General features: G+C 44.1%; 1 protein-coding gene across 1 annotated transcript in view; it reads right to left on the bottom strand.

The window, feature by feature from the left end:
- The window catches only part of DOCK1 (dedicator of cytokinesis 1), a 362,706-nt gene that overhangs the window by 44,694 nt on the left and 295,080 nt on the right, over positions 1-22,932 (bottom strand). The window contains exons 14-15 of the mRNA XM_008052893.2: positions 22,619-22,709; positions 18,811-18,930 (exon numbers count right to left, since the gene is read on the bottom strand). Coding sequence (XP_008051084.1) covers positions 18,811-18,930; positions 22,619-22,709 — 211 coding nt within the window. The remainder of the gene's footprint in view (positions 1-18,810; positions 18,931-22,618; positions 22,710-22,932) is intronic.

Raw genomic sequence — 22,932 nt, forward strand, 5'->3', positions numbered from 1 at the left:
CCTGAATCGTGCAAAGAGTAACACAGGAATACAAGACAATCACTCACAACAAAACAATTTAGAAATGCATGTGATTAAATTAAGAACTACCAGGATCATGTTGGAAAAAATACACATCTTTTCTAGAGGCTTCTGCCTTTGGCCCATGACCCGGCATCAGTTGACTAAAGGGGTCAACCACTGGCTCATCAATCATGTCAGCCTCTGGCCATGGTCAGAGCAATCCGTCGACCAGTCTTCACCTGCACCTGTTGCTTTCATCCTCCTGCCACCTGTTGTGGCCCCAAAGTCCAGCTGTCACAGCGGCCTTGGAGCCAGGGAGAAGGAACCACAGGCCGGAGAGAGATTGTGAGGAGTGTTTACGTGGAAACTGGGAGCTTGATTTGGCTACTTTCTCAAATTGCCCACTTAATGAACACTATGTTGAAAATCATCAACTGTCAGAAAGACCAGGACATATTCCAACTCTAAATTAAAGCTTGCAGGAAGTTTACTCTATGTGTGCAAATATGCTGCGGGTTTAAAGCCTGCCATCATTTTGAAAAGGGGGGAACTTTTTAGGGGAAATCATTTGTAACTGGCTTTCCAAGTAAAGCCAGTTTATTAAAATGCTGATAAGCTTCTGACACGTGGAATAATTTGTCGTTATAGAGGAGGCCTGAATTTCCCTTGGGAAAAATAGATTAGTGACTTGAAAACGACACGGAAAATTCAGGAGAAATCACTCTCCTTCAGGAAGCCTTTCTGGTGGCTGCCTACTCTCCCCCCTTTGTGCCACAATGATCCAAATCCTGCTACCTCAAGACTTTCAGTGATGTGCAGAAATTAGAATGCTCTGTTGTCCATACTCCTCAGAAACAGTAAGTCCTTGAAGGTTGGTGCTGAGTATTATCAATCTGTAAAACCTCAGGAACTTATTTATTTGTTTAGTAACCCAGGCTGGAAAATCATAGCTCACTATAACCTTGAAGTCTTGGCCTTAAGCAATCCACCCGAGTAGCTGGGACTAGAGCCGTGTGCCACCACAGCTGGATAATTTTCTAATTTTTTTGTGTGTGGAGATGAGGTCTTGCTAGGTTGTCCAGGCTGGCCTCAGACTTCTGGGCTCAAGTGATCCTCCCAAGTGCTGGGATTACAGGCATGAGCCACCATATTTGGCTTTCTAACTTACTGTAGGCCCAGCTGTCTGTGTTCTCTTGTTGAAGGCTTTCAATCACCTTGTCAGGTGGTGCAGATAAGGAATCTGAGGATCAGACAGGTAAATACCTTTCTCAAGGCATACAATGGAGTAATGGTAGACTCGGCCCAGCTTGGCCTTTTTCAAAGTTCTTGCTCTTGATGGCCACATGGCAGCACTTCTACCTGCTTCTTAACCCTCCTGCCGGGATAGATTTTAAAAGACCCAAGGCTGGTCCCTAATTCCAGGTTTCCATTGGGCATACAGGTGGCCAGGGCCCAAATTCAGGCCACATTTGGCCCCGAGCCCCCACTCGCCTGCTACTTTTTTTTACCTTTTCTTGTTAGGATGACCCCATTGATGGCCCTCCTTACTAGTTAATCACCCAATAAACTTGACAGCACTATTTTTACTGAAATGCTTCAGAAATATTCTTGTCATAGCTACTACGTAAAGAAGCTGTCTGATGTTTTTGATGAGAAAGAAATTACTCTAGAATAAGAGTTATATTTTAATACTTCGGACAACAGAATAAAAATAAGCCTAAAGTAGAAAAACATTCCAGAGATAGGAGCAACGTCCAGGGAGGGGAGAAGGTAGCCTGAGATGTTCAGCCTATCGTCCACACTCTGTTACCTGTTCCCTTCCCCAAATCTCCAGTCTGTCTTGCCCTTCCTGCTGAAGATTTAAAGTTGCTTCACACTCTTGGAATATCTCAATCAGCTGCTCTAAATCTTTGTGATGTCCTCTGCCAGAGTCCAAGCTCACATTTCTAGGAAGGGAGAACTTCTCTCACTTTTAATGTTTTTTTTAAAGCTCCAGTGACCCATTCCTCCCTTAACGTATTTCCATTTCAAAGAAAACATTACCTTGTCTTGTAGGTCTCTTTCAGTGGATTTTTCTTTAGTTTTCAAGCGAATACATACTCTCTAGACTGCCTGGGATGTTAGGGCTTCTAATTCATTCTTGAGTAAAAGCTTAATCTACCTTTATCCTAAATGACAGATGAGATACTTTAGATCCATATCAGAAGTAATTGTTTTAAAAAGAAATACAAGTCTCCAGTAAATATCTTATCCGACTCACCCTGGGGTTACATGGTTGTGTGTTCGATCAGATTTTCTATAAATATACATCTCTCATTCCTCTCAGCATGTTTTAAAGGCTTCTGCATCAAGGAGATTTTCATCTACTTTTAATTGGATAGGGCTCTGAAAAGAATGTGGGTAATTCATACTTTCATCGTGAATACCCTGGAAAATGTTTCAGTGTCAGAGAGAAAACAGATCCCATATAATTGAGATGTTGATTATCTCAGGGAAAGAATCACTTTAACCTTTGTGACGAACGCCCCACGGCTGGGCTCCATGCTCCAGGCTTACACGGTTCACTCCAGCCCTAAATGAAAAAGTTCCCATCAGCAGACAACTATGTTTTCTGATTCACAATCCTTAATCCAATTTACAGCATTCTTGAAATTGTTGGTTTACTTGCAGCACAAAGCCCATTGTTCCCACCCCTGCCTTCTAGCAGACGACATTAGCCAGGCTCTCTAAAGACGGCCATCTCTTCCCCATCTTTCTGAACCTTCCTCTGAGGGAGTTCCATTTCTTCAAGTTCCGTGGATAGAAAACTTTATTTGACGATAAATCCCTTCCTTAGTTCCAAGACAGAAGCAGCTGCAAAGAACACAGCAGGTACTGATATCGTACAGAGATCCACGAGGTGATGTTTGACCATTCTGATAGGATGACAACATTGATGTCACAGGACAAGGCAGTAGCGCAGATGAAAGGTGAGATGCCAGCTGGGACGTTCATCCTTCACTGATAATTCAGGCTGGGGATGACTCACCAGGATATTGGTGGGCGACTTTGGTTTCATTTGGTGACTATTAGCTGTAAGGAACTCACCAGTGAAGATGTTTTATGGGATGCTTGGATTTCAGACATTCTTCCCAGATTAATCTGTTTGCCCTGGAAATTACCGGGAAGGAGTCATACTCAATGACCCTCTGAATGTCCAAAGGCCCACACAGGTCTCTGATATGGAAATGGGTTAAAAATCAATGGTGTGGAAGAATCCAGAGCTCTGGTGGAGGTCTCTAGGCCTTACAGGGGTCCTGATAGTCCAGGACTGGCATGAGGTCTTGTTTAGTCAATACTTTGTTCAAAGAGTACCGAGCGTGAGAACGCTTTCTGGGTGAGGGTCTGGCATCCCCAGGTCAGACTTGAGTCATAAAAAGGGCCAGGGTGACTCTAAGGACAAGAGAGGCCCAGCTTAGTCTTGGTGCTGCCTGTAACCACTCCTGACAGAATGGAGACTCTTGCAAGCACCCCCATTCTCTCCAGGCCCCTTATATTTCTTAGAGTCAAGTCCCATCCTCGTCTTGCTAGGGTTCCCAACTTGCTTCGACTGATCTGAGATCAACTTTTTGCAAAGGCCTTTCTAAGACAGGCAGGCCTGACTTTGCCCAGCCCCAGCAAGGATGCATTCTCTCTGTGGCCTGCAGTTCAAAGCTCACTGATCTTGCAGTAACAATGCCACCTTCTCCCCAAGAAGGCACAAGATAGAGCCAGTCACTTGCAGAAGGTGATCAGACGGGGCTGACTGCTCTCACTGGTGGGACAGGAAAACCAAGGGATCTGGGACTTGAGCTGGAGTTAGGAAGCCTTTACGGAAAGATTCTCAAACGGACTCAATGAGGAATCCTGCCTTCTCAAGCACTCAAGAAGGTCCAGGTTATACAGGAATCACTGCCCATCTAACTCAAGCTCATCAACGTGGATTCTTCTTCTCACGGCAGTTCTTTATTAGTCAAGACAGAAAACTATTTGCTCAGCTTTTAATGCCCTGGAAGAAAAAGTGAGGAAGGAGTTTTGGTTTTTGGTGTTTTTTTTTTTTGGAAGGGATTTTGCATTTTTCTTCAGGCCAGGATACGTGTAGTTCTGCAAAGGAAGATCCTGAAAAGCCCACAGCAGGCAGCAAAATATATGGATGCCTCTTGCTCAGTGCTTGAGTTGGAAGGAAACTCAACTCCTCCATTCCACAGGTAATTAGTGGGCATCTGTGAAGGAGTGGGCTCCAGAGGGAAGAGGAGCAGAGGAACAAGAGAGGCAAGTGCAGACAGCTCTTTCAGGAGTGTTGTATTAATAGAAAGAAAATAAATAGGCAACCGCCGGACAGGGGAGTAAGAACAAGAGAGAAACTTTTCTTAAAGATGGGAGAAATTACGGCATGGTTGTTGATGGGTGAGCACGAGCCAACAGAGAACAAGATGAAGACGCTTCGAGGCGAGAGGGCAGACACGCTGGTGAGATATCCTGGAATGAAGGGATCCAGGGACAAATGGAGGAGCCACCTTGGCAGGGTGCACAAGGCGTCCGGCCCTTGGGCTGGTTCACAGCTAATGGAAAACCAGTTGTTTTTAAAAAGCATAAATGAAGACATTCAACCTAAGAGCTATTTTTCATGCCCCCTGTTGCAGAGGGATTCATCCTCTCCTTAAAAGTCAGGCCACTCATGGTTGGGGAGGCGACCTGACACAGCCTTTTCAGCCCCCATGAGGATAGGCGGCCATCTGCCGCTGGTTTCACTGGCTCACCCTTGGTGACCGCCATGTTCTTATGGACCACTTTTGCCCGGACCACCTTTGCCCGGTCTTCCCACGCTTTCATCTCTGCTGCCTGAAACTTCTCCTACTTCGGTCACCTAGAGTTTGTTGAGGCATGTGTTGGTTTTAGAGAACTGCCGTACAAATGACCCCAAGCGGGAGATTAAAAACAACAGAGGAGCCGGGCTTGGTGGCTCAGCCTGTAATCCCGCGCCTTTGGGAGGCTGAGGTGAGTGGATTGCCTGAGCCCGTGGGTTCGAGATCCGCCTGGGCAGCGAGACCTCATCTCTACAATAAATCAAAAAATCAGCCGGGCGTGGTAGCGCGCACCTGTAATTCCGGCTACTGGGAAGGCTTTTAAATATTTTATTTTAAGGATGTGGGGTACAATTCAGGATTAGGTACACAAATGGACATCATACAGGTAAAGTTGGCGCCTCCCTTTGGTCCCCACTCTGCCTGGTTTGAGATCAGGTACGCTCATTGATGCTGTGCTCTTCCACCCCCACCCCGGCAGTATCTCACTACTGCCAAACCCTACCTTATAGCATTATGGTAAATGTTTGGGGTCCACTTATGAGTGGTCACATGTGGTACTCTATTCTTTGTTTCTGTGATAGAGCACTGAGTGTTACTGTCTCTAAATCCATCCAAGTTGCTGCGAAGAGCATATGTATGTCTTTCCTTATGGCTGCTTAATATTCCATTGTGTATATGTACCACAATGTTCTATCCACAGTTTCAATAGGCAGTACGGTTGGTTCCATGTTTTTGCTACTGTGAATAGCGCTGCAGTGAACATGTGTGTGCGGGTATCTTTTTTGTAGTATGCTTTGAGTTCCTCCAGATATATTCCCAGTAGGGGGATTGTTGGGTCATATGGAAGGTCAATGTCTAGTTCTTTTAGAAATCATCACACTGTTTTCCATAGAGGTTGAACTAGTTTGTATTCCCACCAGCAGTGTAGAAGCGTTCCTTTTTCTCCGCATCCTGGCCAGCATCTGTTGTTCTTTGTTTTATTAATGATGGCCATTCTTACTGGAGTTAGGTGGTATCTCAATATGGTTTTGATTTGCATTTCTCTGACAACAAGTGAGGCGAAGCATTTTTTCATATGTTGTTGGCTGTCTATATATCTTCTTTTGAGAAGCGTTTATTCATGTTTTTTGCCCACTTTTTAATAAGGCTGTTTGTTTTTTTCCTTTCGGCACATTTGAGTTCCTTATAGATTCTGGATGTTAGGCCTTTGCCAGATAAACAGTTGGCAAATATTTTTTCCCATTCTCTGGGCTGTCTCTCCACTCTCTCAATGGTTTCTTTTGCTTTGCAGAAGCTATTCAGTTTGATGAGGTCCGATTTGTCCATCTTTGTTGAAGACAAGTTGGTTGAGGAATTGAGGTTTTGCTTCTGGAATCTCTATCCTGTTTCAGTGGTCCATATACCTGTTCTTGTACCAGACTGTTTTGATTATTGTAGCCTTAAAGTTTAAAGTTTGGAAAGTGTGATACTTCCCGCTTTGTTTCTTTTGCTAAGGATTGTTTTTGCTATTTGTGGTCATTTATGTTTCCACATGAATTTCCGTACGGCCATTTTCAGATCTGAGAAGAATGATATTGGTAAGTTAATGAGTACTGAGTTGAATTTGTAGATTGCCTTGGGTAGGATGGACATCTTAACAATGTTGATTCTTCCTATCCATGAGCATGGGAATATTTTTCCATTGTTTGTGTCTTCTTGGATTTCTTTGAGCAGTGTTCTGCAGTTTTCATTGTAAAGGGCTTTCACTTCTCTGGTTAGGATGATGCCGAGGTATTTCATTTTTGTGCAGCTATTGTAAATGGGCCTGTGCTTTTTATTTGGTTCTCTGCCTGTTTGTTGTTGGTGTCTAAGAATGAGACTGCCTTTTGCATGTTGATTTTGTACCTGAGATTTTGTCAAAGTCCTTTATCAATGCAAGGTTTTTAAAGATTCTCTTGGATTTTCGAGGTATAAGATTATATCATCAGCAAAGAGGGATAACTTCTTCTTTTCCTCTTCTGTCTCTTTTAAGGAACTTGCCATTAGATTCAGTCACACACTATCCCCAGATGATCCAGGATGATCTCATCTCAAGATCCTTAACTTGATTACATCTGTGAAGACCTTTTCTCCAAATAATATCACATCGACAGATCCCGGGATTAGGACATAAACATACTGTTTTTTGGGGTCACCATTCAACCCACTACAGTGTGTTTGATGACATTTCTCTTAGTTGTCTCTGCTGCCCACTTCAAAGACCTGGCCCAGAACTCTATACGCCACTCACCATCACTGTAGCTACAACCTTGCCCATTTCTCTCTTTCCGTGACATTTTCCTAAAAATATCCTGCATTTGACAGCTAGACCAATATACCTGCTATTTGCTCAGATGTTAAAAGGATTAAAGAACTCCTGTCTGTTCTTTGCAGCAGGTTGAGCATTCCATCCTTGCATCTCCCTCCCACCAAGAACTCTTAGCTCCAAGCACCATGGATGCTCTGGCCCCTTCTAACATTCGCTCTTCTGACTTTGACTGTGTTCAAGAGACCCTGTATAATCGGCTAACTTCAAGTCTCAGGATATCACCTTCCTTTGTCACTGCCTTTGTCAGAAACCCACATCTCAAGCCTGGACAACTGCTCCAGCTCCTGGTCTGGTCTCTGCTCTCCCCACCCCTGCCCAGGTCTTCTGCCAGCAGGTTGCCAGAATTCCCTTCTGAAAAGAGGGGAATTAAGACATCATTCTCTAGTTTCATTAACTCTCCATTGGCTCCTTGGAAGCCAGATCTTCAGGAGATATACAAGGCCACTGATGAACTAGCTCCAAAGTCCTTGCTATGGTCTGAATTCTTATATTCCCCCAAATCCACGTGTTGAAATCCTTACCCCTAAGGTGATATTAGGAGGTGGGGCCTTTGAGGAGCAATTAAGTCATGAGGTTGGAGCCCTCATGAATGACATCTGTATCCTTATAAAAGAGGCCTAGGAGAGACCCCTCACTCCTTCCACTGTATGGGACATACAGAAGGTAGCATCTATGAACCAGGAGGAGGTCCCTCACCAAATGCCAAATCTACAGGCATCTTAATCTGGGACTTCCAGCCCCCACAACTGTAAGAAATGAGTTGTTGTTTAGAAGTCACTCAGTTTATGGTATTTTGTTATTGCAGCTCGAATGTACTAAGACCTTCCTCCGCATCTCTACCTTCCAGGATGACTCTTCCTCCCCCAAAAAGCAAGATGTCTTTAGGAGCCCTTACCTGTGCTGTTTGGAATTCCTGTCCCTCCCAGCCACCATCTGGCAAACTTAATCTCATTCTTTAAGAACCAGTTTCAGCCGGGCTCGGTGGCTCAGCCTGTAATCCCGGGCCTTTGGGAGGCTGAGGTGAGTGAATTGCCTGAGCCCGCGGGTTCGAGACCCGCCTGGGTAGCGAGACCTCATCTCTACAATAAATCAAAAAAATCAGCTGGGCGTGGTGGCACATGCCTGTAATTCCGGCTACTCGGAAGGCTGAGGCGGAAGGATTGCCGGAGCCCAGCAGGTCGAGGCTGCGGTGGCCGGGAGCGGCCACTGCACTCCAGTCTGGGCGACAGAGTGAGACTCCAACTCAAAAAAAAAAAAAAGAACCAGTTTCACGTGATCACCTCTGTGAAGACTTCCCCAGTTCCCCAGAAGTAAATCACTCCTGCACATGTGAGTTAGGTAGACCCAGCACCCACCTGTGTGATAGGCCAGAGGAGGGTTTTATTACTTATCTGTTTACGAGAGCCCTGATGCTAGGCTTGCATGTCTCCAAGCAGGCTCTCATCTTCATTTTTGTACTTGGTGGGTACAGGATGGCACTGGGCACACAGCAGGCTTATTAATTAGTGCATCACCTTGTCAGTGATGCCATAGTGAGGAAGCTGAGTTGTTAGCTGATTCTAAAAGTTGATTTTCCCATGCTATGATAATAAATGATTCTTTTATATAGGAGCAAACCATACTAAATACATGCTCTTGTATAATAACCAGACCAAATTCTGGCTAATTGAACAGATTCTGGCTAATACCAGATTTTGAAAGTTTCAGAAATGACAGAATAAACCCGTAAGAGGGATGTACTGGCTGACCTGCAATTTCTGTTAAGGACAATTGTGTTTTTAAAGGGAAACTCATAGGATGAGAAAATTTCACCCCAAATACTCACAAAAGAAATCCAATCATTTGACCAAAAATGGAAACTTGCTCTCAAAGCCTTATTTTTAGTTTACAAGATGATGCAAGACACATCATTTTTTTTTTTTTTTTTTGAGTTTGGTGCAAGGCGAAGTGTGAACTTTGTCAAGGGGAGGTTATTTTAAGGAAAAAGAAAACAGAGCTCCACTTGGAAACAGTCACAGGGCTTCATATATCACTTGGGCTATAAATTATGTATTGCATTTGTCAATGCTGCCAGGTTCTTTCTTGATTTCGGAGGTGGTTTCGTGTTGGCTAATACTGACTGTCTCACTCTGACTAAATGTTCCTTATAGGAGGACTTCTATTTTCTACTTTCATCTTCCATAGAGAAGCCTGGTAATTTTCAGTGAAGTACTTGGATTAAGGGCTTTATTGAAAATTACTAGGCCTCAACCAGACACAATAAGACAGACAATTCAGAGCATCTTCAGAAAAGAACACTTGTCTACCATGATAAAACTGAACAGAAGGCTTTCAGGGGACGCTCACACTGGTGGTAAAAATGGAATTGGGAAGGAGCAATGAGTAATTATTAGCCCAGGAAGGAAGAAATGTAAAAGAATGAAAATGGAAACAGATGGAAATGACATTTTATGGAGAGAAAGAAAAAGATTAAGAGACTAAGAGCTAGGCTGAAAGACATTCAAAACTTTTTAAAATGGTGGAAAAGCCAAAATAGAAGAATGATTTTGTGCGGAAGAAATTCAGAAAGATAACAGAACATAATTCAAAAGCCAGAGTGTCCAACATAAAGAAGCAGAAAATCCATTCAGCTGTGTAGGTTTCTGAGCATGGAGGCAAAGAAACTTTCATATAACTGACCCCTGTCTCTCCCTGGCCCCCTCTGCTTTCCCAAAAAGCACACGGAGAGGCTGTCACAGGGCCCAGGGTCGGGACCCCTGCTCCTTTAACTGCCTTGTTAAACGCTGTCAGGAGACAAGCTTTCCCTGGATTCTTTAAGTCCCTACTTCCCCCAGGTAGCTGTATACGTTTAAAACAGTGAACTAGCTACAGGATGCATGTTGTTTCCACAGAGTATGTACATGAGGGTGGACCTCAAAAATCCCTAAGTTATTTTTTGGAGGGCAGGCCCCTTGAAGTACACTCAGAATTTGTTTCTCCAGATCAAATGGCCAACCAAAGTTTTGATCTGAAAAGTTTTGAGTAAGGCCCTGCCATGAATTGTGGAAAAAAATATCCCGAGTTGTGGCAAACAGGTGACTGGTTCTTCCACCATGTCTACACACTTGCCCATACCACGCTGAATGTTCAACAGTTTTTGAACCAAAAACAGCATGGACCCCCCATGCCTCACCCTCCCTATGTCACTCGTACTTGCCCGGAGTGACTTTTTCTGTTTCCTAGATGTAAACAACGTCCTCAGCCGGGCTCGGTGGCTCAGCCTGTAATCCCGTGCTTTGGGAGGCTGAGGTGAGTGGATTGCCTGAGCCCGCGGGTTCGAGACCCGCCTGGGCAACACGGCAAGACCTCATCTCTACAATAAATCAAAAATCAGCCAGGCGTGGTAGCGTGTGCCTGTAGTTCCAGCAACTTGGAAGGCTGAGGTGGAAGGATCGCCGGAGCCCAGCAGGTCGAGGCTGCAATGGCTGGGAGCGGCCACTGCACTCCAGTCTGGGTGGCAGAGTGAGACTCCAACTCAAAAAAAGAAAGAAAGAAAGAAAGAAAGAAAACAACGTCCTCAAAAGGAAATGTTTTGCCCATGTGGAAGAGATGAAACAAAGAGTGACAGAAGCACTCAAAGGCATCAAAATCAACGAGTTCTGAAAACCGTTTTGAGCAGTGGAAAAAGTGTCTCGATAGGTGTATTGCATCAAATGAAGAGTTCTGTGGCTACCGTGAAGGCGACTAAAATTTAAACATGTAAGAATAGATATGCATTTTTTAAAATAAACGAATTCTGGTTTTGGGGGGATTCCCCTCATGTAATGAGGATTTCCTTAATTACATAAGGTTAATGGGCCACAAGGAGACAAGCTATATCAGTGAAGCCACAGCTGAGTCATAGCTTTGCCAGCCTGAGGTACCACTTAGCTTCCTTTTTATAATATCATGGTCTCCAGTAATCAATGGTCTTTACACTTATCTAACTTAAATCCCCTTCCCCAGTTTTAAACACTGGATTGCGCGGATTTTTTTCTAAAATGAAATGTGTAAAACCAATTCAAGGAAATTCCTGAGCTCCAAACACTCCAAGTGCAGTGGGTTCAAATTCAGGATATGAGGTGAACCTGGTGGAACTGGTGCTATCAGTTAAGTCAGTAAATTCTGTCCAGGTCAGAGGGCCTCCCTGAAATGCTTGTCTGCCCGTTCGCTAACTCAATAAACTGCTGTCACTACTTGAACTGAAGACTGTGATTTTTAACAGACACATGGGACTCTAGACAGGAAAGCCAGTCCTGTTCTTGCAAGAATTTGTCTTTGTCCGATCTACAACCTTTGCAGTGAATGCGGTGCTAAAGTTAGTGCCAGATAGTGGGAAAGGAGCATGTTTACAAAACCCAGTGCCATGATGAGGCACACGGCAGAAGGGAAGAAGGGGGATCTGCATCAGGCCCTCTTTAGGGTGGAAGTAGGGAGACAGAGGCATGCTCCTTGGCCCTCTTAGGGGTTCAGGGTCTGGGTCAGGAGGCAAGATCTACACAGACACAACAGATACACCCAAGATAAGGAGCTTTATGGAAAGCCTGCGTGATGGTGGCCTTATGTACTGGTTGCTCAAGCACTGCCAGAATGTGCTCAACTTAATGACAAATGACACCTTTGAGAGTAAGGATGCAGTCTATGGCCATACCACCCTGAATGCACCTGATCTCGTCTGATACTGTGGTGGGGTGGGAGAAACAGGGCATATTGGGAATGCTCTGTACTTTCTGCTCGATTGTGCTGTGAGCCTAAAACTGCTCTAAACAAATAAACTATTTAAAAAAATCGAGAGAGAGCCCAGGCCCTGTGCAGCACCGGCTCCAAGAAGGAGACACAGAAGCGGCAGCCACAGGCCCTGGTTTTGCCCACAAAGAGGCTTAAGTCAGCGCTGGGCCTGGGGAGACAGATGGTCCCTGGAGCAACTGGGTTATTGCCTGGGACTGCTTAGAAATGCAGATCCTCGGACCTACCCAGATAGGCTGAATCAGAACCTGCATTTAATAAGATCCCCAGGGGACTCCGGGGTCATAAAAGTTTGAAATACACAAAGCAAGGGGTACAGGACACACGTAAATATTTCCAAGGCAAGCGCAAGGTAGAAACAGGGCGCAAAGAACACCTGGGGAGAGGCGGACCAGTGGGGTGTGATGCTTGGGAGGACTCGCACCCGGATGACGGGGACAGGGAAAGCTCCGAGGAGGAGAGAACACGGAGATATGCCCCTACGGTCCTCAACACAGAGACTGCAACAAGATGGGGCATTTCCACACCAGAGACCATAAGAAAGTCCAAGGGCTTGGGAACCAGAGAGCATCTTTCGAAAAAGGCCAGATGTTATGGGAAAAGGGAGGGTAGATCTCACAGGTTCATTCCCTACCCTAAGGGGCGTCACCTGGCAGGTGAGAGGCCTAAATCTGCCTGTAGCAATGGGGGAATCCCCAGGTTTGGGCATCTTCGAAGTGAGGCAAGCTGTGATCTCAAGGCCACTTGATCAGAAACCAGACTGGCAGTCCAGGAAGCAGTGTGAGAGGCAGAGGGTGGTGGAAGTAGGGCACAGTGAGGGTGACTGGGAGCTCACAAGGAGGAGACATAGGGTGAACTGGATCTGGTAGCAGGTCTTCTGCCCAGTCCCTGATTGTTTAGCACTGCCCGAGGTAGGGCCGGGGCCAAGATGGTGCCTAGCTTAGAGCGAGTCTGTCCGTGAGAGAGAACTATCCTCATTCCCTAAGGCACATGGATAGACAAATCCTGAAGAGAAAATGTGACTTATCCCTATAAGCCCAGGAAATGAAAAATGAGATTATAATGGGCTTTGGTCAAAGCACAAATGAAAACACTACCATTTATAGGCATAATTCGAAATTTTAGTAATAAAGTAGGTATCAGGAAACTCCATGATGCACCAACAAAACTATGCTGCTTTTTCTTGATTTCTTATAATTTGTCTTCAAAGCTGCCTCTGTTTCTCCCTCTTTCTTTTCCTCTCTACCATTTGCCTTGTCTGTATTTCCTTCAGGGCCACACTGGGGAGAGCCACGCTTACCAAATCCCATTGGTAGCTACCCTGTGCTTGACAGTTTTTTCAAAATTACACAAATGACATTGGCTCACAAGAAAAAACATCTTACTTTGGTGCTTGTAATATTTTTCCTTGTCATTTGAACACAATTCTATTCCTTCCTAGCTTTGGTCCTTATTTTCTAATTCTTTTAGATGTATTTTAGCTTTTCAGTTATTCATGCCTGGGAGGGTCCCACAGGCTAGGAAGTCAGCGTCTGTTTCCAACCAGCATGTGGACTGAAAACATTTTTGGTACGCGACAAGAACAAAATCTCTGGCTTAGAGCAGCACTGCCCAATAGAGATATAAATGTGAGCCACATATGTCATTTTGAATTTTCTAGTTGCTACATTAAAAAAAGAGTGAATTAATTTTAGTATTTATTTAATATATCTAAATTATTATCATTTCAACATGTAACCAATACAACAATTAATGAGATACTCGATATCTGCATTAGTTTCCTAAGGCTGCTATAACAAAGTACTGGCCGGGTACTAGGAACTTAAACCACAGACATTTACTTCCTCGCAGTCTGAAGGCCAGAAGCCCAAGATCAAGGTGCCAGCAGAGCTGGTTTCTTCTGGAACCCTCTCTTCTTAGCCTGCAGACAGCCTCCTTTGCCACAGGTCTTCATGGGGTCATCCCTCTGTGTGTGTCTCTGTCCTTATCTTCTTCTTTTTATAAAAATACCAGTCAGATTTGATGAGAACTCACCCAAATGACCTCATGTTACCTTAACTACCATTAAAAAACACTGTCTCCAAGTAAGGTCACATTCTGAGGTGCTAGGGGTTAGGTCTTCAACATATGAATTTTGGGAGGGTACAACTCAGCTCATAAAAACATGTGCTTTTTTGCACTAAGTCTTAAGAATACAGTGTGTACTGCACACTGACAGCACACTGCGGTGCTATTTGGACCAGCCACACACAAATGCCCAGTGGCTGCAGGTGGCCCAGACTCAGTACCGGATAGCGAGAGTCAGAGCCCTACCCATTACTTGATTGCTGACTTCTCTGTGCCCGACCGATCAGAGGGTCTCCCATGAATCAAGGCCCTCCCAGGTCCCATTGACTGTATCACCTGCCAACCAAAGCCTGTAATGATGACCTGTGAGTCATTCTGAAATATTTTTCCCCTAAGATCACTGTAATCTCAGAATGGAGTATGAACATTTGTGCATCTGGGCCCTCCCAACATTAAGCTTCTTAATCTTCAATAATAGCCTTGGCCATCTGTCTTATTCTATTGCTTTTAGAAAAAGCAGGAAGGATATGATTTCTCAAATTATTGCATATACCCAAATCGGGCAGGAGTGCCTGTGCCTCAGCCATATTTCCTAAATGAGAGTGATTCTAAATCTGACACCAAGTGTCAAACTTTGATCTTCTCCTGTGAGCCCCCAACCTCCCCCACCTTCTGCCTGGTGAGATTTCCAGAATCCTGGTCACAGGGAAGAGGAACCCATCCTCTTGTGCTGCTTCTTCTGCAGGCCCTGCCTGTCTAAGTCCCACTCCCATGGAAGAAAGAAATTCAGGCATGGAGATACCAGAATCAAGGCCCAACAAGTTTCATAAGACAATTCTATTCTCACATCACCAGTTGTGGAAAGCCATACTATTTTGGGAACCGGTCTGAACAATATTTTTCTTAGAATACACTCATACTTAGGTAATTTCTAGGTTAGCTTTTCCATGTGCCAAAAAAACTCTTGATTAGAACCCTGACTCACCTGTCTAATTAAAAGCTGGGGTGCACACGTAGGTGCTGCTCTTATTCACCTGCCCTTCTGGGCATTTCCCCACCCCTTGAAGTGTGGTTTGGCCATGTGATCTGCTTCAGCCAAAGACATGAGCAGAAACACAGGTGTCATCTTGGGGCAGAAGTCCAAAGGGCTGGCAACTTCTAACTGCCCCTTCGCTGGCTACACGCTTTTGTGGAGGAACCCAAGAGAGGACATGGAATGTGCGTGAGAAATACACCTGTGCTGTTTGGAGCCACAGAGATGTCGAGAGGCTGAAATTCTAGCATATTTCAGGCCATTTGGACAGACACAGAGGATGAAGAATGATTTCCTACTGCTATTTCTCCCATAAAATGTAATGCTTGTTGATGCTAAAATGAATTTTTTTTTTTTTTGCAGCTAATCACCCTGGTACTTCAAATTTCATTTTATTAAATTCTTCCCAGCACATGTATTCAGTCTCACTTTAGTTTCAGATGGATAAGCAGACTTTGACCCTTTTTAAAATTCTGGTGGAAACGTTACAGATACTCAGTAATGACTTTCCAATCTGTTTTATCAATATAGCTACTATGAAGACGATCCCCCTAAGCTCATTCTGACTCAAGGTCAGCCGATGATCACGTGATCATTGTCATATTTCTGTCTCCACCAAAATGCAGGGACATCTGAGGACATTCTTTCAGCCAGTTTTCCTTTTTCTGCCTTTAATATTTTGTTGCTTGAATTCGCTTTTTCTGAGCCAGGCTTTCTCAGTCTCAGCACTCTTGTAATTCTTTGCGGTAGGAACCATCCTGTGCATTGTAGGATATTTAGTAGTGACCCTGTCCTCTATCCACTGGATTCCAGTAGCACCTACTCTTTCCCCAGTCTATGACAACCTAAAATGTCTCCTACAGATCCTGGTTGAGAACCACTGTTCTAAACAAAAGACATTCTTGTTTTGCCCCTCCATATGATTTTTTCTTTTTTTTTTTTTTTTTTGAGTTGGAGTCTCACTCTGTCGCCCAGACTGGAGTGCAGTGGCCACTCCCGGTCACCGCAGCCTCGACCTGCTGGGCTCCAGCGATCCTTCCGCCTCAGCCTTCCAAGTAGCCGGAATTACAGGCCTGCGCTACCACGCCTGGCTGTTTTTTTTGATTTATTGTGGAGATGAGGTCTCGCTGCCCAGGCGGGTCTCGAACCCGCAGGCTCAGGCAATCCACTCACCTCAGCCTCCCAAAGGCGCGGGATTACAGGCTGAGCCACGGAGCCCGGCTTCCATATGATTTTTTGATGAACTATTATAACATAGATAAAGACATCTGGCTACCTTTGCTAAAAAAGAAATAAAAGTCCTTTGTTTTTTATGTATTATTTATTGGAGACCCTCAGTGAGCACTTCTCATCTGTCAGGAGCACTGTGAAATGCTGAGTACTCATTCATTCGTCTGTCCATTCTTTCAACACAGGCCCTATGAGCACATTCTGTGTGCTCTGTTCGCACCTTTAGGTGCATGGTGGGAGAGAAACATGGGAGGACTTGGTCCTCACAGAGCTCATGGCCAACTGGGGGACTCACTAAAGAAATACGTTCAAGCCGGGTTCGGTGGCTCAGCCTGTAACCCCGCACCTTTGGGAGGCTGAGGTGAGTGAGTGGATTGCCTGAGCCCGCGGGTTCGAGACCCGCCTGGACAGCGAGATCTCATCTCTACAATAAATCAAAAAATCAACCGGGCGTGGTAGCGCATGCCTGTAATTCCGGCTACTCGGAAGGCTGGGGCGGAAGGATCGCTGGAGCCCAGCAGGTCGAGGCTGCGGTGGCCGGGAGTGGCCACTGCGTTCCAGTCTAGGCGACTGAGTGAGACTCCAACTCAAAAAAAAAAAAAAGAAAAAGAAATATGTTCACAAATCTATCACTGAAAATGGTAGTAAGTACCTTAGAGGAAAAGAAGAGGATGTTTCTGGGGCTAGAAACAAGGTGACATTTAAGCTGAGATGGGAAGGAATGAGCTCCGAGGACAGCAGCAGAATGCCACTGGGCAGAGGCAGGAAAGGGTAGTATATTTCAGGACCTAAAGGGGCAGTGTAGTTGGAATCCAGCGAGCGAGGGGAGGAACGAGGGGGTGAGATGGAGGAGTCTCAGGCCCAATGCTTGTCAGAGGACGTGTGGCCCAAGGAGAGCCCGGCAGTAGCCATCAGCCAAGGTACACATTCCTTCAGCCCCCATGACCTCCGGCTCTCGGGTTTCCTGGGGTCTCCACTTTCTCCCCTGACCACTCCGTAGCCCCAATTACTCTTCTCTAGAGCATCATCAAGCCATGAATGTGTTCTAGAGCCACTGAGGAGAAGAATGACTGAATCTCCTCCATTTCTTAAGCCGCTTGCTAAGCTAATAAAATTTGAGTAATTGGCCCTAATCATGAACGCTTCTCATTTTGGTTAAAAAATGTATTCCATTCTACTACAGGACTGGGTGTCATCCACAGAACACTTCTGATCCTTATTTCCAAGTGGCCTTCGGCCAGGCTACATGCTATAATGCAGAATTTGGACTTTTTTCCCTGTGTCAAGGACATCAGGGACAAATGAAAGCTACATTAACGACCCCTCCACATGTAAGAAGAATCCCAAGCTTGTGATCACAGGGATTCTACTGGGTTTGGTTTACGTCAACAGCCACAGAAAGGGGCAGCTGTTATCCTTTCCTGGCATAGATGCTGTTGAACTGTGTCCCCCAAAAGATATGTGAAGTCCTAACCCCTGGTATCTATGAATGTGACGTTTTTTGGAAGCAGGGTCTTTGGATGTAATCAAGTTAAGATGAGGTCATACTGGAGTAGACAGGGCCCTGATCCAATGACTCCCTATAAGAGGGAGATTTAGACACAGAGACACACACTGGGAGAACACCTGTGAGGATGGAAGCAGAGACTGGAGCAACATGGCTACAAGCTGAAAAATGCCAAGAATTGCTGGCAGCACCAGACACTAAGGAAGAGGCGTGGGGCATACACTTCCCAAGAGCCTTCATAGGGAGCATGGCCACATAGCTTCCAGAACTAAGTGATGAAAGAACAAATTCCTGTTGTTGAAAGCCATCCAGTTTGTGATACTTTATTACAATATAGCCTTAGGACACTAACATAGGTACGTTCCTGCAGTTCACTAGTGACTTTTCCCAAAGTGTGAAAAAAATAAAACAGGTTCTGAAATGAGTTAAGAATCCTGATTGAGCCACAGAAGGAGTTCCGATGTCATTTTGGTGGCAGATTTTTTAAAACTTCTGAAGCTGAAAGAGCTTTTTAAAAAACAAACAAAGATAGTTATTGCATATCTGAATCACAAGAACTACAGTGACAAAATATAATACTGGCTGATTAAAATGATGGCAGGTTTTATTTTAGTACAAGTCAACTGAATCTAAAATTTTGGGTGGGGCCATATCTGTCTTACCATAGGGTTAATTTTTTGGTGAAAATAGAAAAATGCAAAATGTCGAAGGAATACATTAACTCCAAGGGCACAAGACACATCTTCAAGTCAGTGTCCTAGACTTGGTAAGGGCTGTAAAAATACTTGAGCTTTTCCAGTTCTGACTTTCAACAAAGCATCTACAAGAGGGCTATTGATTTTTTTTTTAAAGATGTCTACTTTTAAGTGCAACCTGAAGGAACATGCATAAAACATTTCAATATGCAATTTGTAACAAGTTTCTGGCTCTGCATACATTGCGTGGTAAAGAAAGGGTGTTTACATCGCCGTAGGTAGGTGCACATAAAGAGGGAAAGAGAATAAAAATTGCACTGTTTTTTTTTTTTTTTTACCTTGCCTTTGTCGAAGTAGTGGATGATTTCCTGATAGAGCTGCTCTTTCAACTGTCCCTGTGTCGTCGCCTGGTACCCGTCCCGCTGGGTGAGGTGGGCTGCGCACACATCCTCGGACCACTGAGGCAAAAGCAAAACGTGAGCAGCCCTGAGGCGAGACACGCCTAGTAACACCACTGCCCACTCCTGCGCCAGAAAGCAGCACGGCCCCGCATTTGGAGCCCCGTGTGGGCCCCAATTCTGGAGACACAAGTGGCTGCTGTCATCAGGCTGCCAAGGCCTGGGAACTCAAGGGCAGACCTCCATCTGCAGGCCCCACGAGGAATGAAAGAGAAGGCTATGGTCAGGTTCGTATGGAAGAAAAACCAGCAAGTTCTGGAAAGCATAGAACTGGCAGCTTGCTATTAATACCTCGTGATATCCCGGGACAAATTAGGAGCCAGCTGATCTGTGGGCTGTCTCTAGTGCGACGTCCCAGGATTCTGGTCTCTGTTCTGTGTTGCTCAACATTTTTAATAGACAGCAAAGAAGACACATGGATACCATTTACAAGTCATAAAGAAAAGGACTTGATAGTCTAGATCAAGCTTCTCAGAGACAAGGAGGTGTCTTTGTACCTTCAGCCCTAGGTGCAGTGTCTGGCACAGATTCAGGGCTTGCTCAGTGCTTGTGAAATTGCTGGTGCGGTTAACTTGTAAGCCCAAGATGCACAGAGGTCTCAGCAAACCAGGGTGACATGCCAGAGGGAAGGCAGGGCCACTTGACAAATAAGGCAGGGCCACTTGACAAATAAAACACGCACAACCCTGAATTCAGCTCAACAAATAAATGGCGTGACATATAGGGCTTGATAAGATTCAGCAATTATTTGGTGAGGGCCTACTATGTGCCAAGACGAGGTCACAGTGGAGGCAGAAGGTGCCTGACCCCAGGAACTCCGAGTCTCCCAGGATAGTGAAATTACACAGAGCATAACGATACATAAGAACACTGCGTGGCCGGGCTCGGTGGCTCAGCCTGTCATCCCAGCACCTTGGGAGGCCGAGGCGAGTGGATTGCCGGAGCCCGCGGGTTTGAGACCAGCCCGGCAAGTTGGCGAGACCTCGTCTCTGCAATAAAATTTAAAAAATAGCCGGGCGTGATGGTGCGCGCGGGTAGTTCTGGCTACTCGGAAGGCTGAGGCGGAAGGATCGCCGGAGCCCAGCAGCTCGACGCTGGGGTGGCCGTGAGCGTGTGTGCCACTGCACTTCAGCCTGGGCAAAGGAGTAAGGCTCCAACTCAAAAATAAAAAAAGAACACTGCGTGAGTTATGATTGTGCCACTGCAATCCAGTCTGGGCGACAGAGCAAGCCCTGTCTCTAAAATAAAATAATAATAATAATAAATAAATAAAAAGAAAGAACACTGCAAAAAAAGATTTCATGGTACCCTAAGGGTGGGAGGTGTAAGTTCATGCTAACTGATCTGGGAGGCTCAAAGGAAGACATAATTAGAATGAGTTTCTTAGCCCCTACCCATCTTCCTGAAGCCAGGGACCCAGAAACACTTCATGCTGGACCCCAGGGCTCCAATGTACATGGTGCTGAGCACGGTATTTCAATGGCTCCCCATCTCCAGGAAGGTCAGGTAAGAGTGAGAAATCTGTAAGATTTTTCATCTTAAAATTGTACTCACCTATCCCTACCACAACTGAAAATGACAAATTCGTTAACTTTGGAATGTATACAACATAACTGGTGTTATGGTCTACTTTTATTGGAGGGTGGGAGAAAAAAAGCCAAGCTTTAGAGAATTCTGAAGCGTGACTACAATAGAAATAAATTAAGAGCAAGAAATTCAGGATTCAAATGATTGCCTTTGATTTTAAACCACTTTTGTAAAAGAGAAGAAACACTGAGTAGGAAAGCAAAAATCATCTCTACCTTCCACTTAAACGTGGAGCTGAAGTGATTTGATTGTTAGACTAAAATCTAATGTTTTTATTATTGTTCTTGGATTTAACCAGAAATATGCTTCACCAAAAGAGAAGATTCTATTTGAGGGTTTTTAATTAATAAATAAGAATATATTTGTCATATTGAAGAATTTTCATAACAGTATATATCACGTTGTTTAGTGAGTTGATTAACCAGCATGCATTCACATTCACAGAAGTACCAAAACATATTTTGAAAAAAATGCATGATATAATGGGGTAAAAGATATGGGGGGAGATTATATAGCATTCCCCATTTAACCTAATTCAGAATCCCAGTGGAAAAGATAATGAAAATCGGCCTATTGATTTGGTCATGAAACAAACCATCATGCAGTTTGTGGCAAACCCAATAAACCCAATGATTAAACAAATGATATTTTTATGTACATATGTATGTTTTACATTCACATGTGCATATAAAAGTTTATGTTCTATGAGAGAGACAGTAAGGGTTGAGTGAGCAGTTTGACAATCCTGTTTTAATTTCCCTGGAGTAGAAGAAATATCTTCACATTTGCAAAAATATCTTGTTACCAAAATTTCGGTTTTCTAATAAATGATAGTCATCAGACTTCATAGTGGGATGGCTGCTGTCAGATGTACCAATTAAAACCTCTGTCTTCATAAATTATGCTCCTTGGGAGAAGCTTATGAGGTACAGGGCCAAAGGGGTGCTCAGGCAGCCGGTCTCGGGAGGACAGCTGATGAGGCGTCCAGATTGAGCCGAGATCCTCATGGTTTACTTGTAATGGGCCCTTTTGTTTCCAGGCTGCTGTAAATTTCCACACTCAAATGTCTCCAGGCAGCCTTTGTGTATATTGTCTCACAGAAGCTCCTGGAAATTTCAGAATCAGGCCAAAGACTAAAGAGAGTCTTACCAGAGTTTTACTCCGTAACAGAGTAACCTCCTTAACTCTCATTATTCAACTGGCATTGTTTAATGCCCATTTAGTGTAATTTCCTCTGGTTATCTTTCATTTCATTTTTGGTATCAGGAAGGCTGGTTTTGATTCGGTAACATGAGTCCTTGAATGAGTAATTTTTGTGTAGGGTCACCGAACTAAATTCTAATTCTTGTAACTATTTTTGTTTATCTAGTTCATAATTTTAAAATTTTTTATAAGAATATAATGAGAAAAACAATCTAATAACTTGCCGAAGTTCTGAAATTTAAAACTAGAGGTTATATAGTCATTCTCTCGTCTGTCCACCCATCCATCCGTCCATCCATCCATCCATCCATCACTGTAAATAAAGAAAGTTAATGTCTACATTTATCTGCGTAATAAAAGAACCACCGATAATTGAACATCGTCACATCTGACCCGTGCTCAGAAGCAACATTCTTTAAAAGAATAAGGCAGAGAAAGCTCGTAACAGGAGGCTTCCATGTGAACTGACAGACAAAAAAGTCATGTTCTGGTCCCTAACTCTTTACTCAGACAATTAAGGGTATGTCTCATCCCATGTCTTAGCCATTTTACCAGAAAAATCCCTTCTTATTGATGTTGTTTCTCTACCTTTACAGAGTCCTGTTGGCATGAATAAGGTAGTGTAGAATCTTTGACTTGTTACTAGCTTCCAGCCTGAAAATGGGCATTTACGATGCTTAATGATAACTTGGTATGGCATCTTGCTAAGACTGCATTCAATAGGTTCACACTTGTAGTCAAAGGACTTCCTAAATATTTTTGTTCATGTCATTGCATTTAGTTAATATTCATAATTCTTAAGTTATAGGTTTACTAAAATTTGCCAATGAAAAATAAAATTCGGAAGAATCTTAAAATGTGTAACAGAATTATCAATGTGCAAGGTGATTTATATTACCTTAAGAAGTTTTGCATGGAGAAGCAAGGTATAAGCAGCTTCTGTGTAGTTGTCACACTCTTTGTGCAGGTCACAGAGCTTGTACAAATACCTGAGACAAGAAAACAGAGGTACGTTCTTAAAATGCCACTAAATAATTTGTGTGGAGGATTGCAAGAGCTGAATTCTGCATTCAACAGTAAATCACATCCATATTCTCGTTTTACAATGTTAATGATTCACAATGTCTTGAAAACATTTAGTGCAGAAAACACCACAAAAAACTAACAAAAATAATATACAATTATAAGTCTTAAGTCTTCTTTTTTCAGGAA

The sequence above is a fragment of the Carlito syrichta genome, unplaced genomic scaffold (assembly GCF_000164805.1).
Source record: "Carlito syrichta isolate Samal-C Ts95f unplaced genomic scaffold, Tarsius_syrichta-2.0.1 Scaffold72250, whole genome shotgun sequence".
Taxonomy (NCBI): Eukaryota; Metazoa; Chordata; class Mammalia; order Primates; family Tarsiidae; genus Carlito; species Carlito syrichta.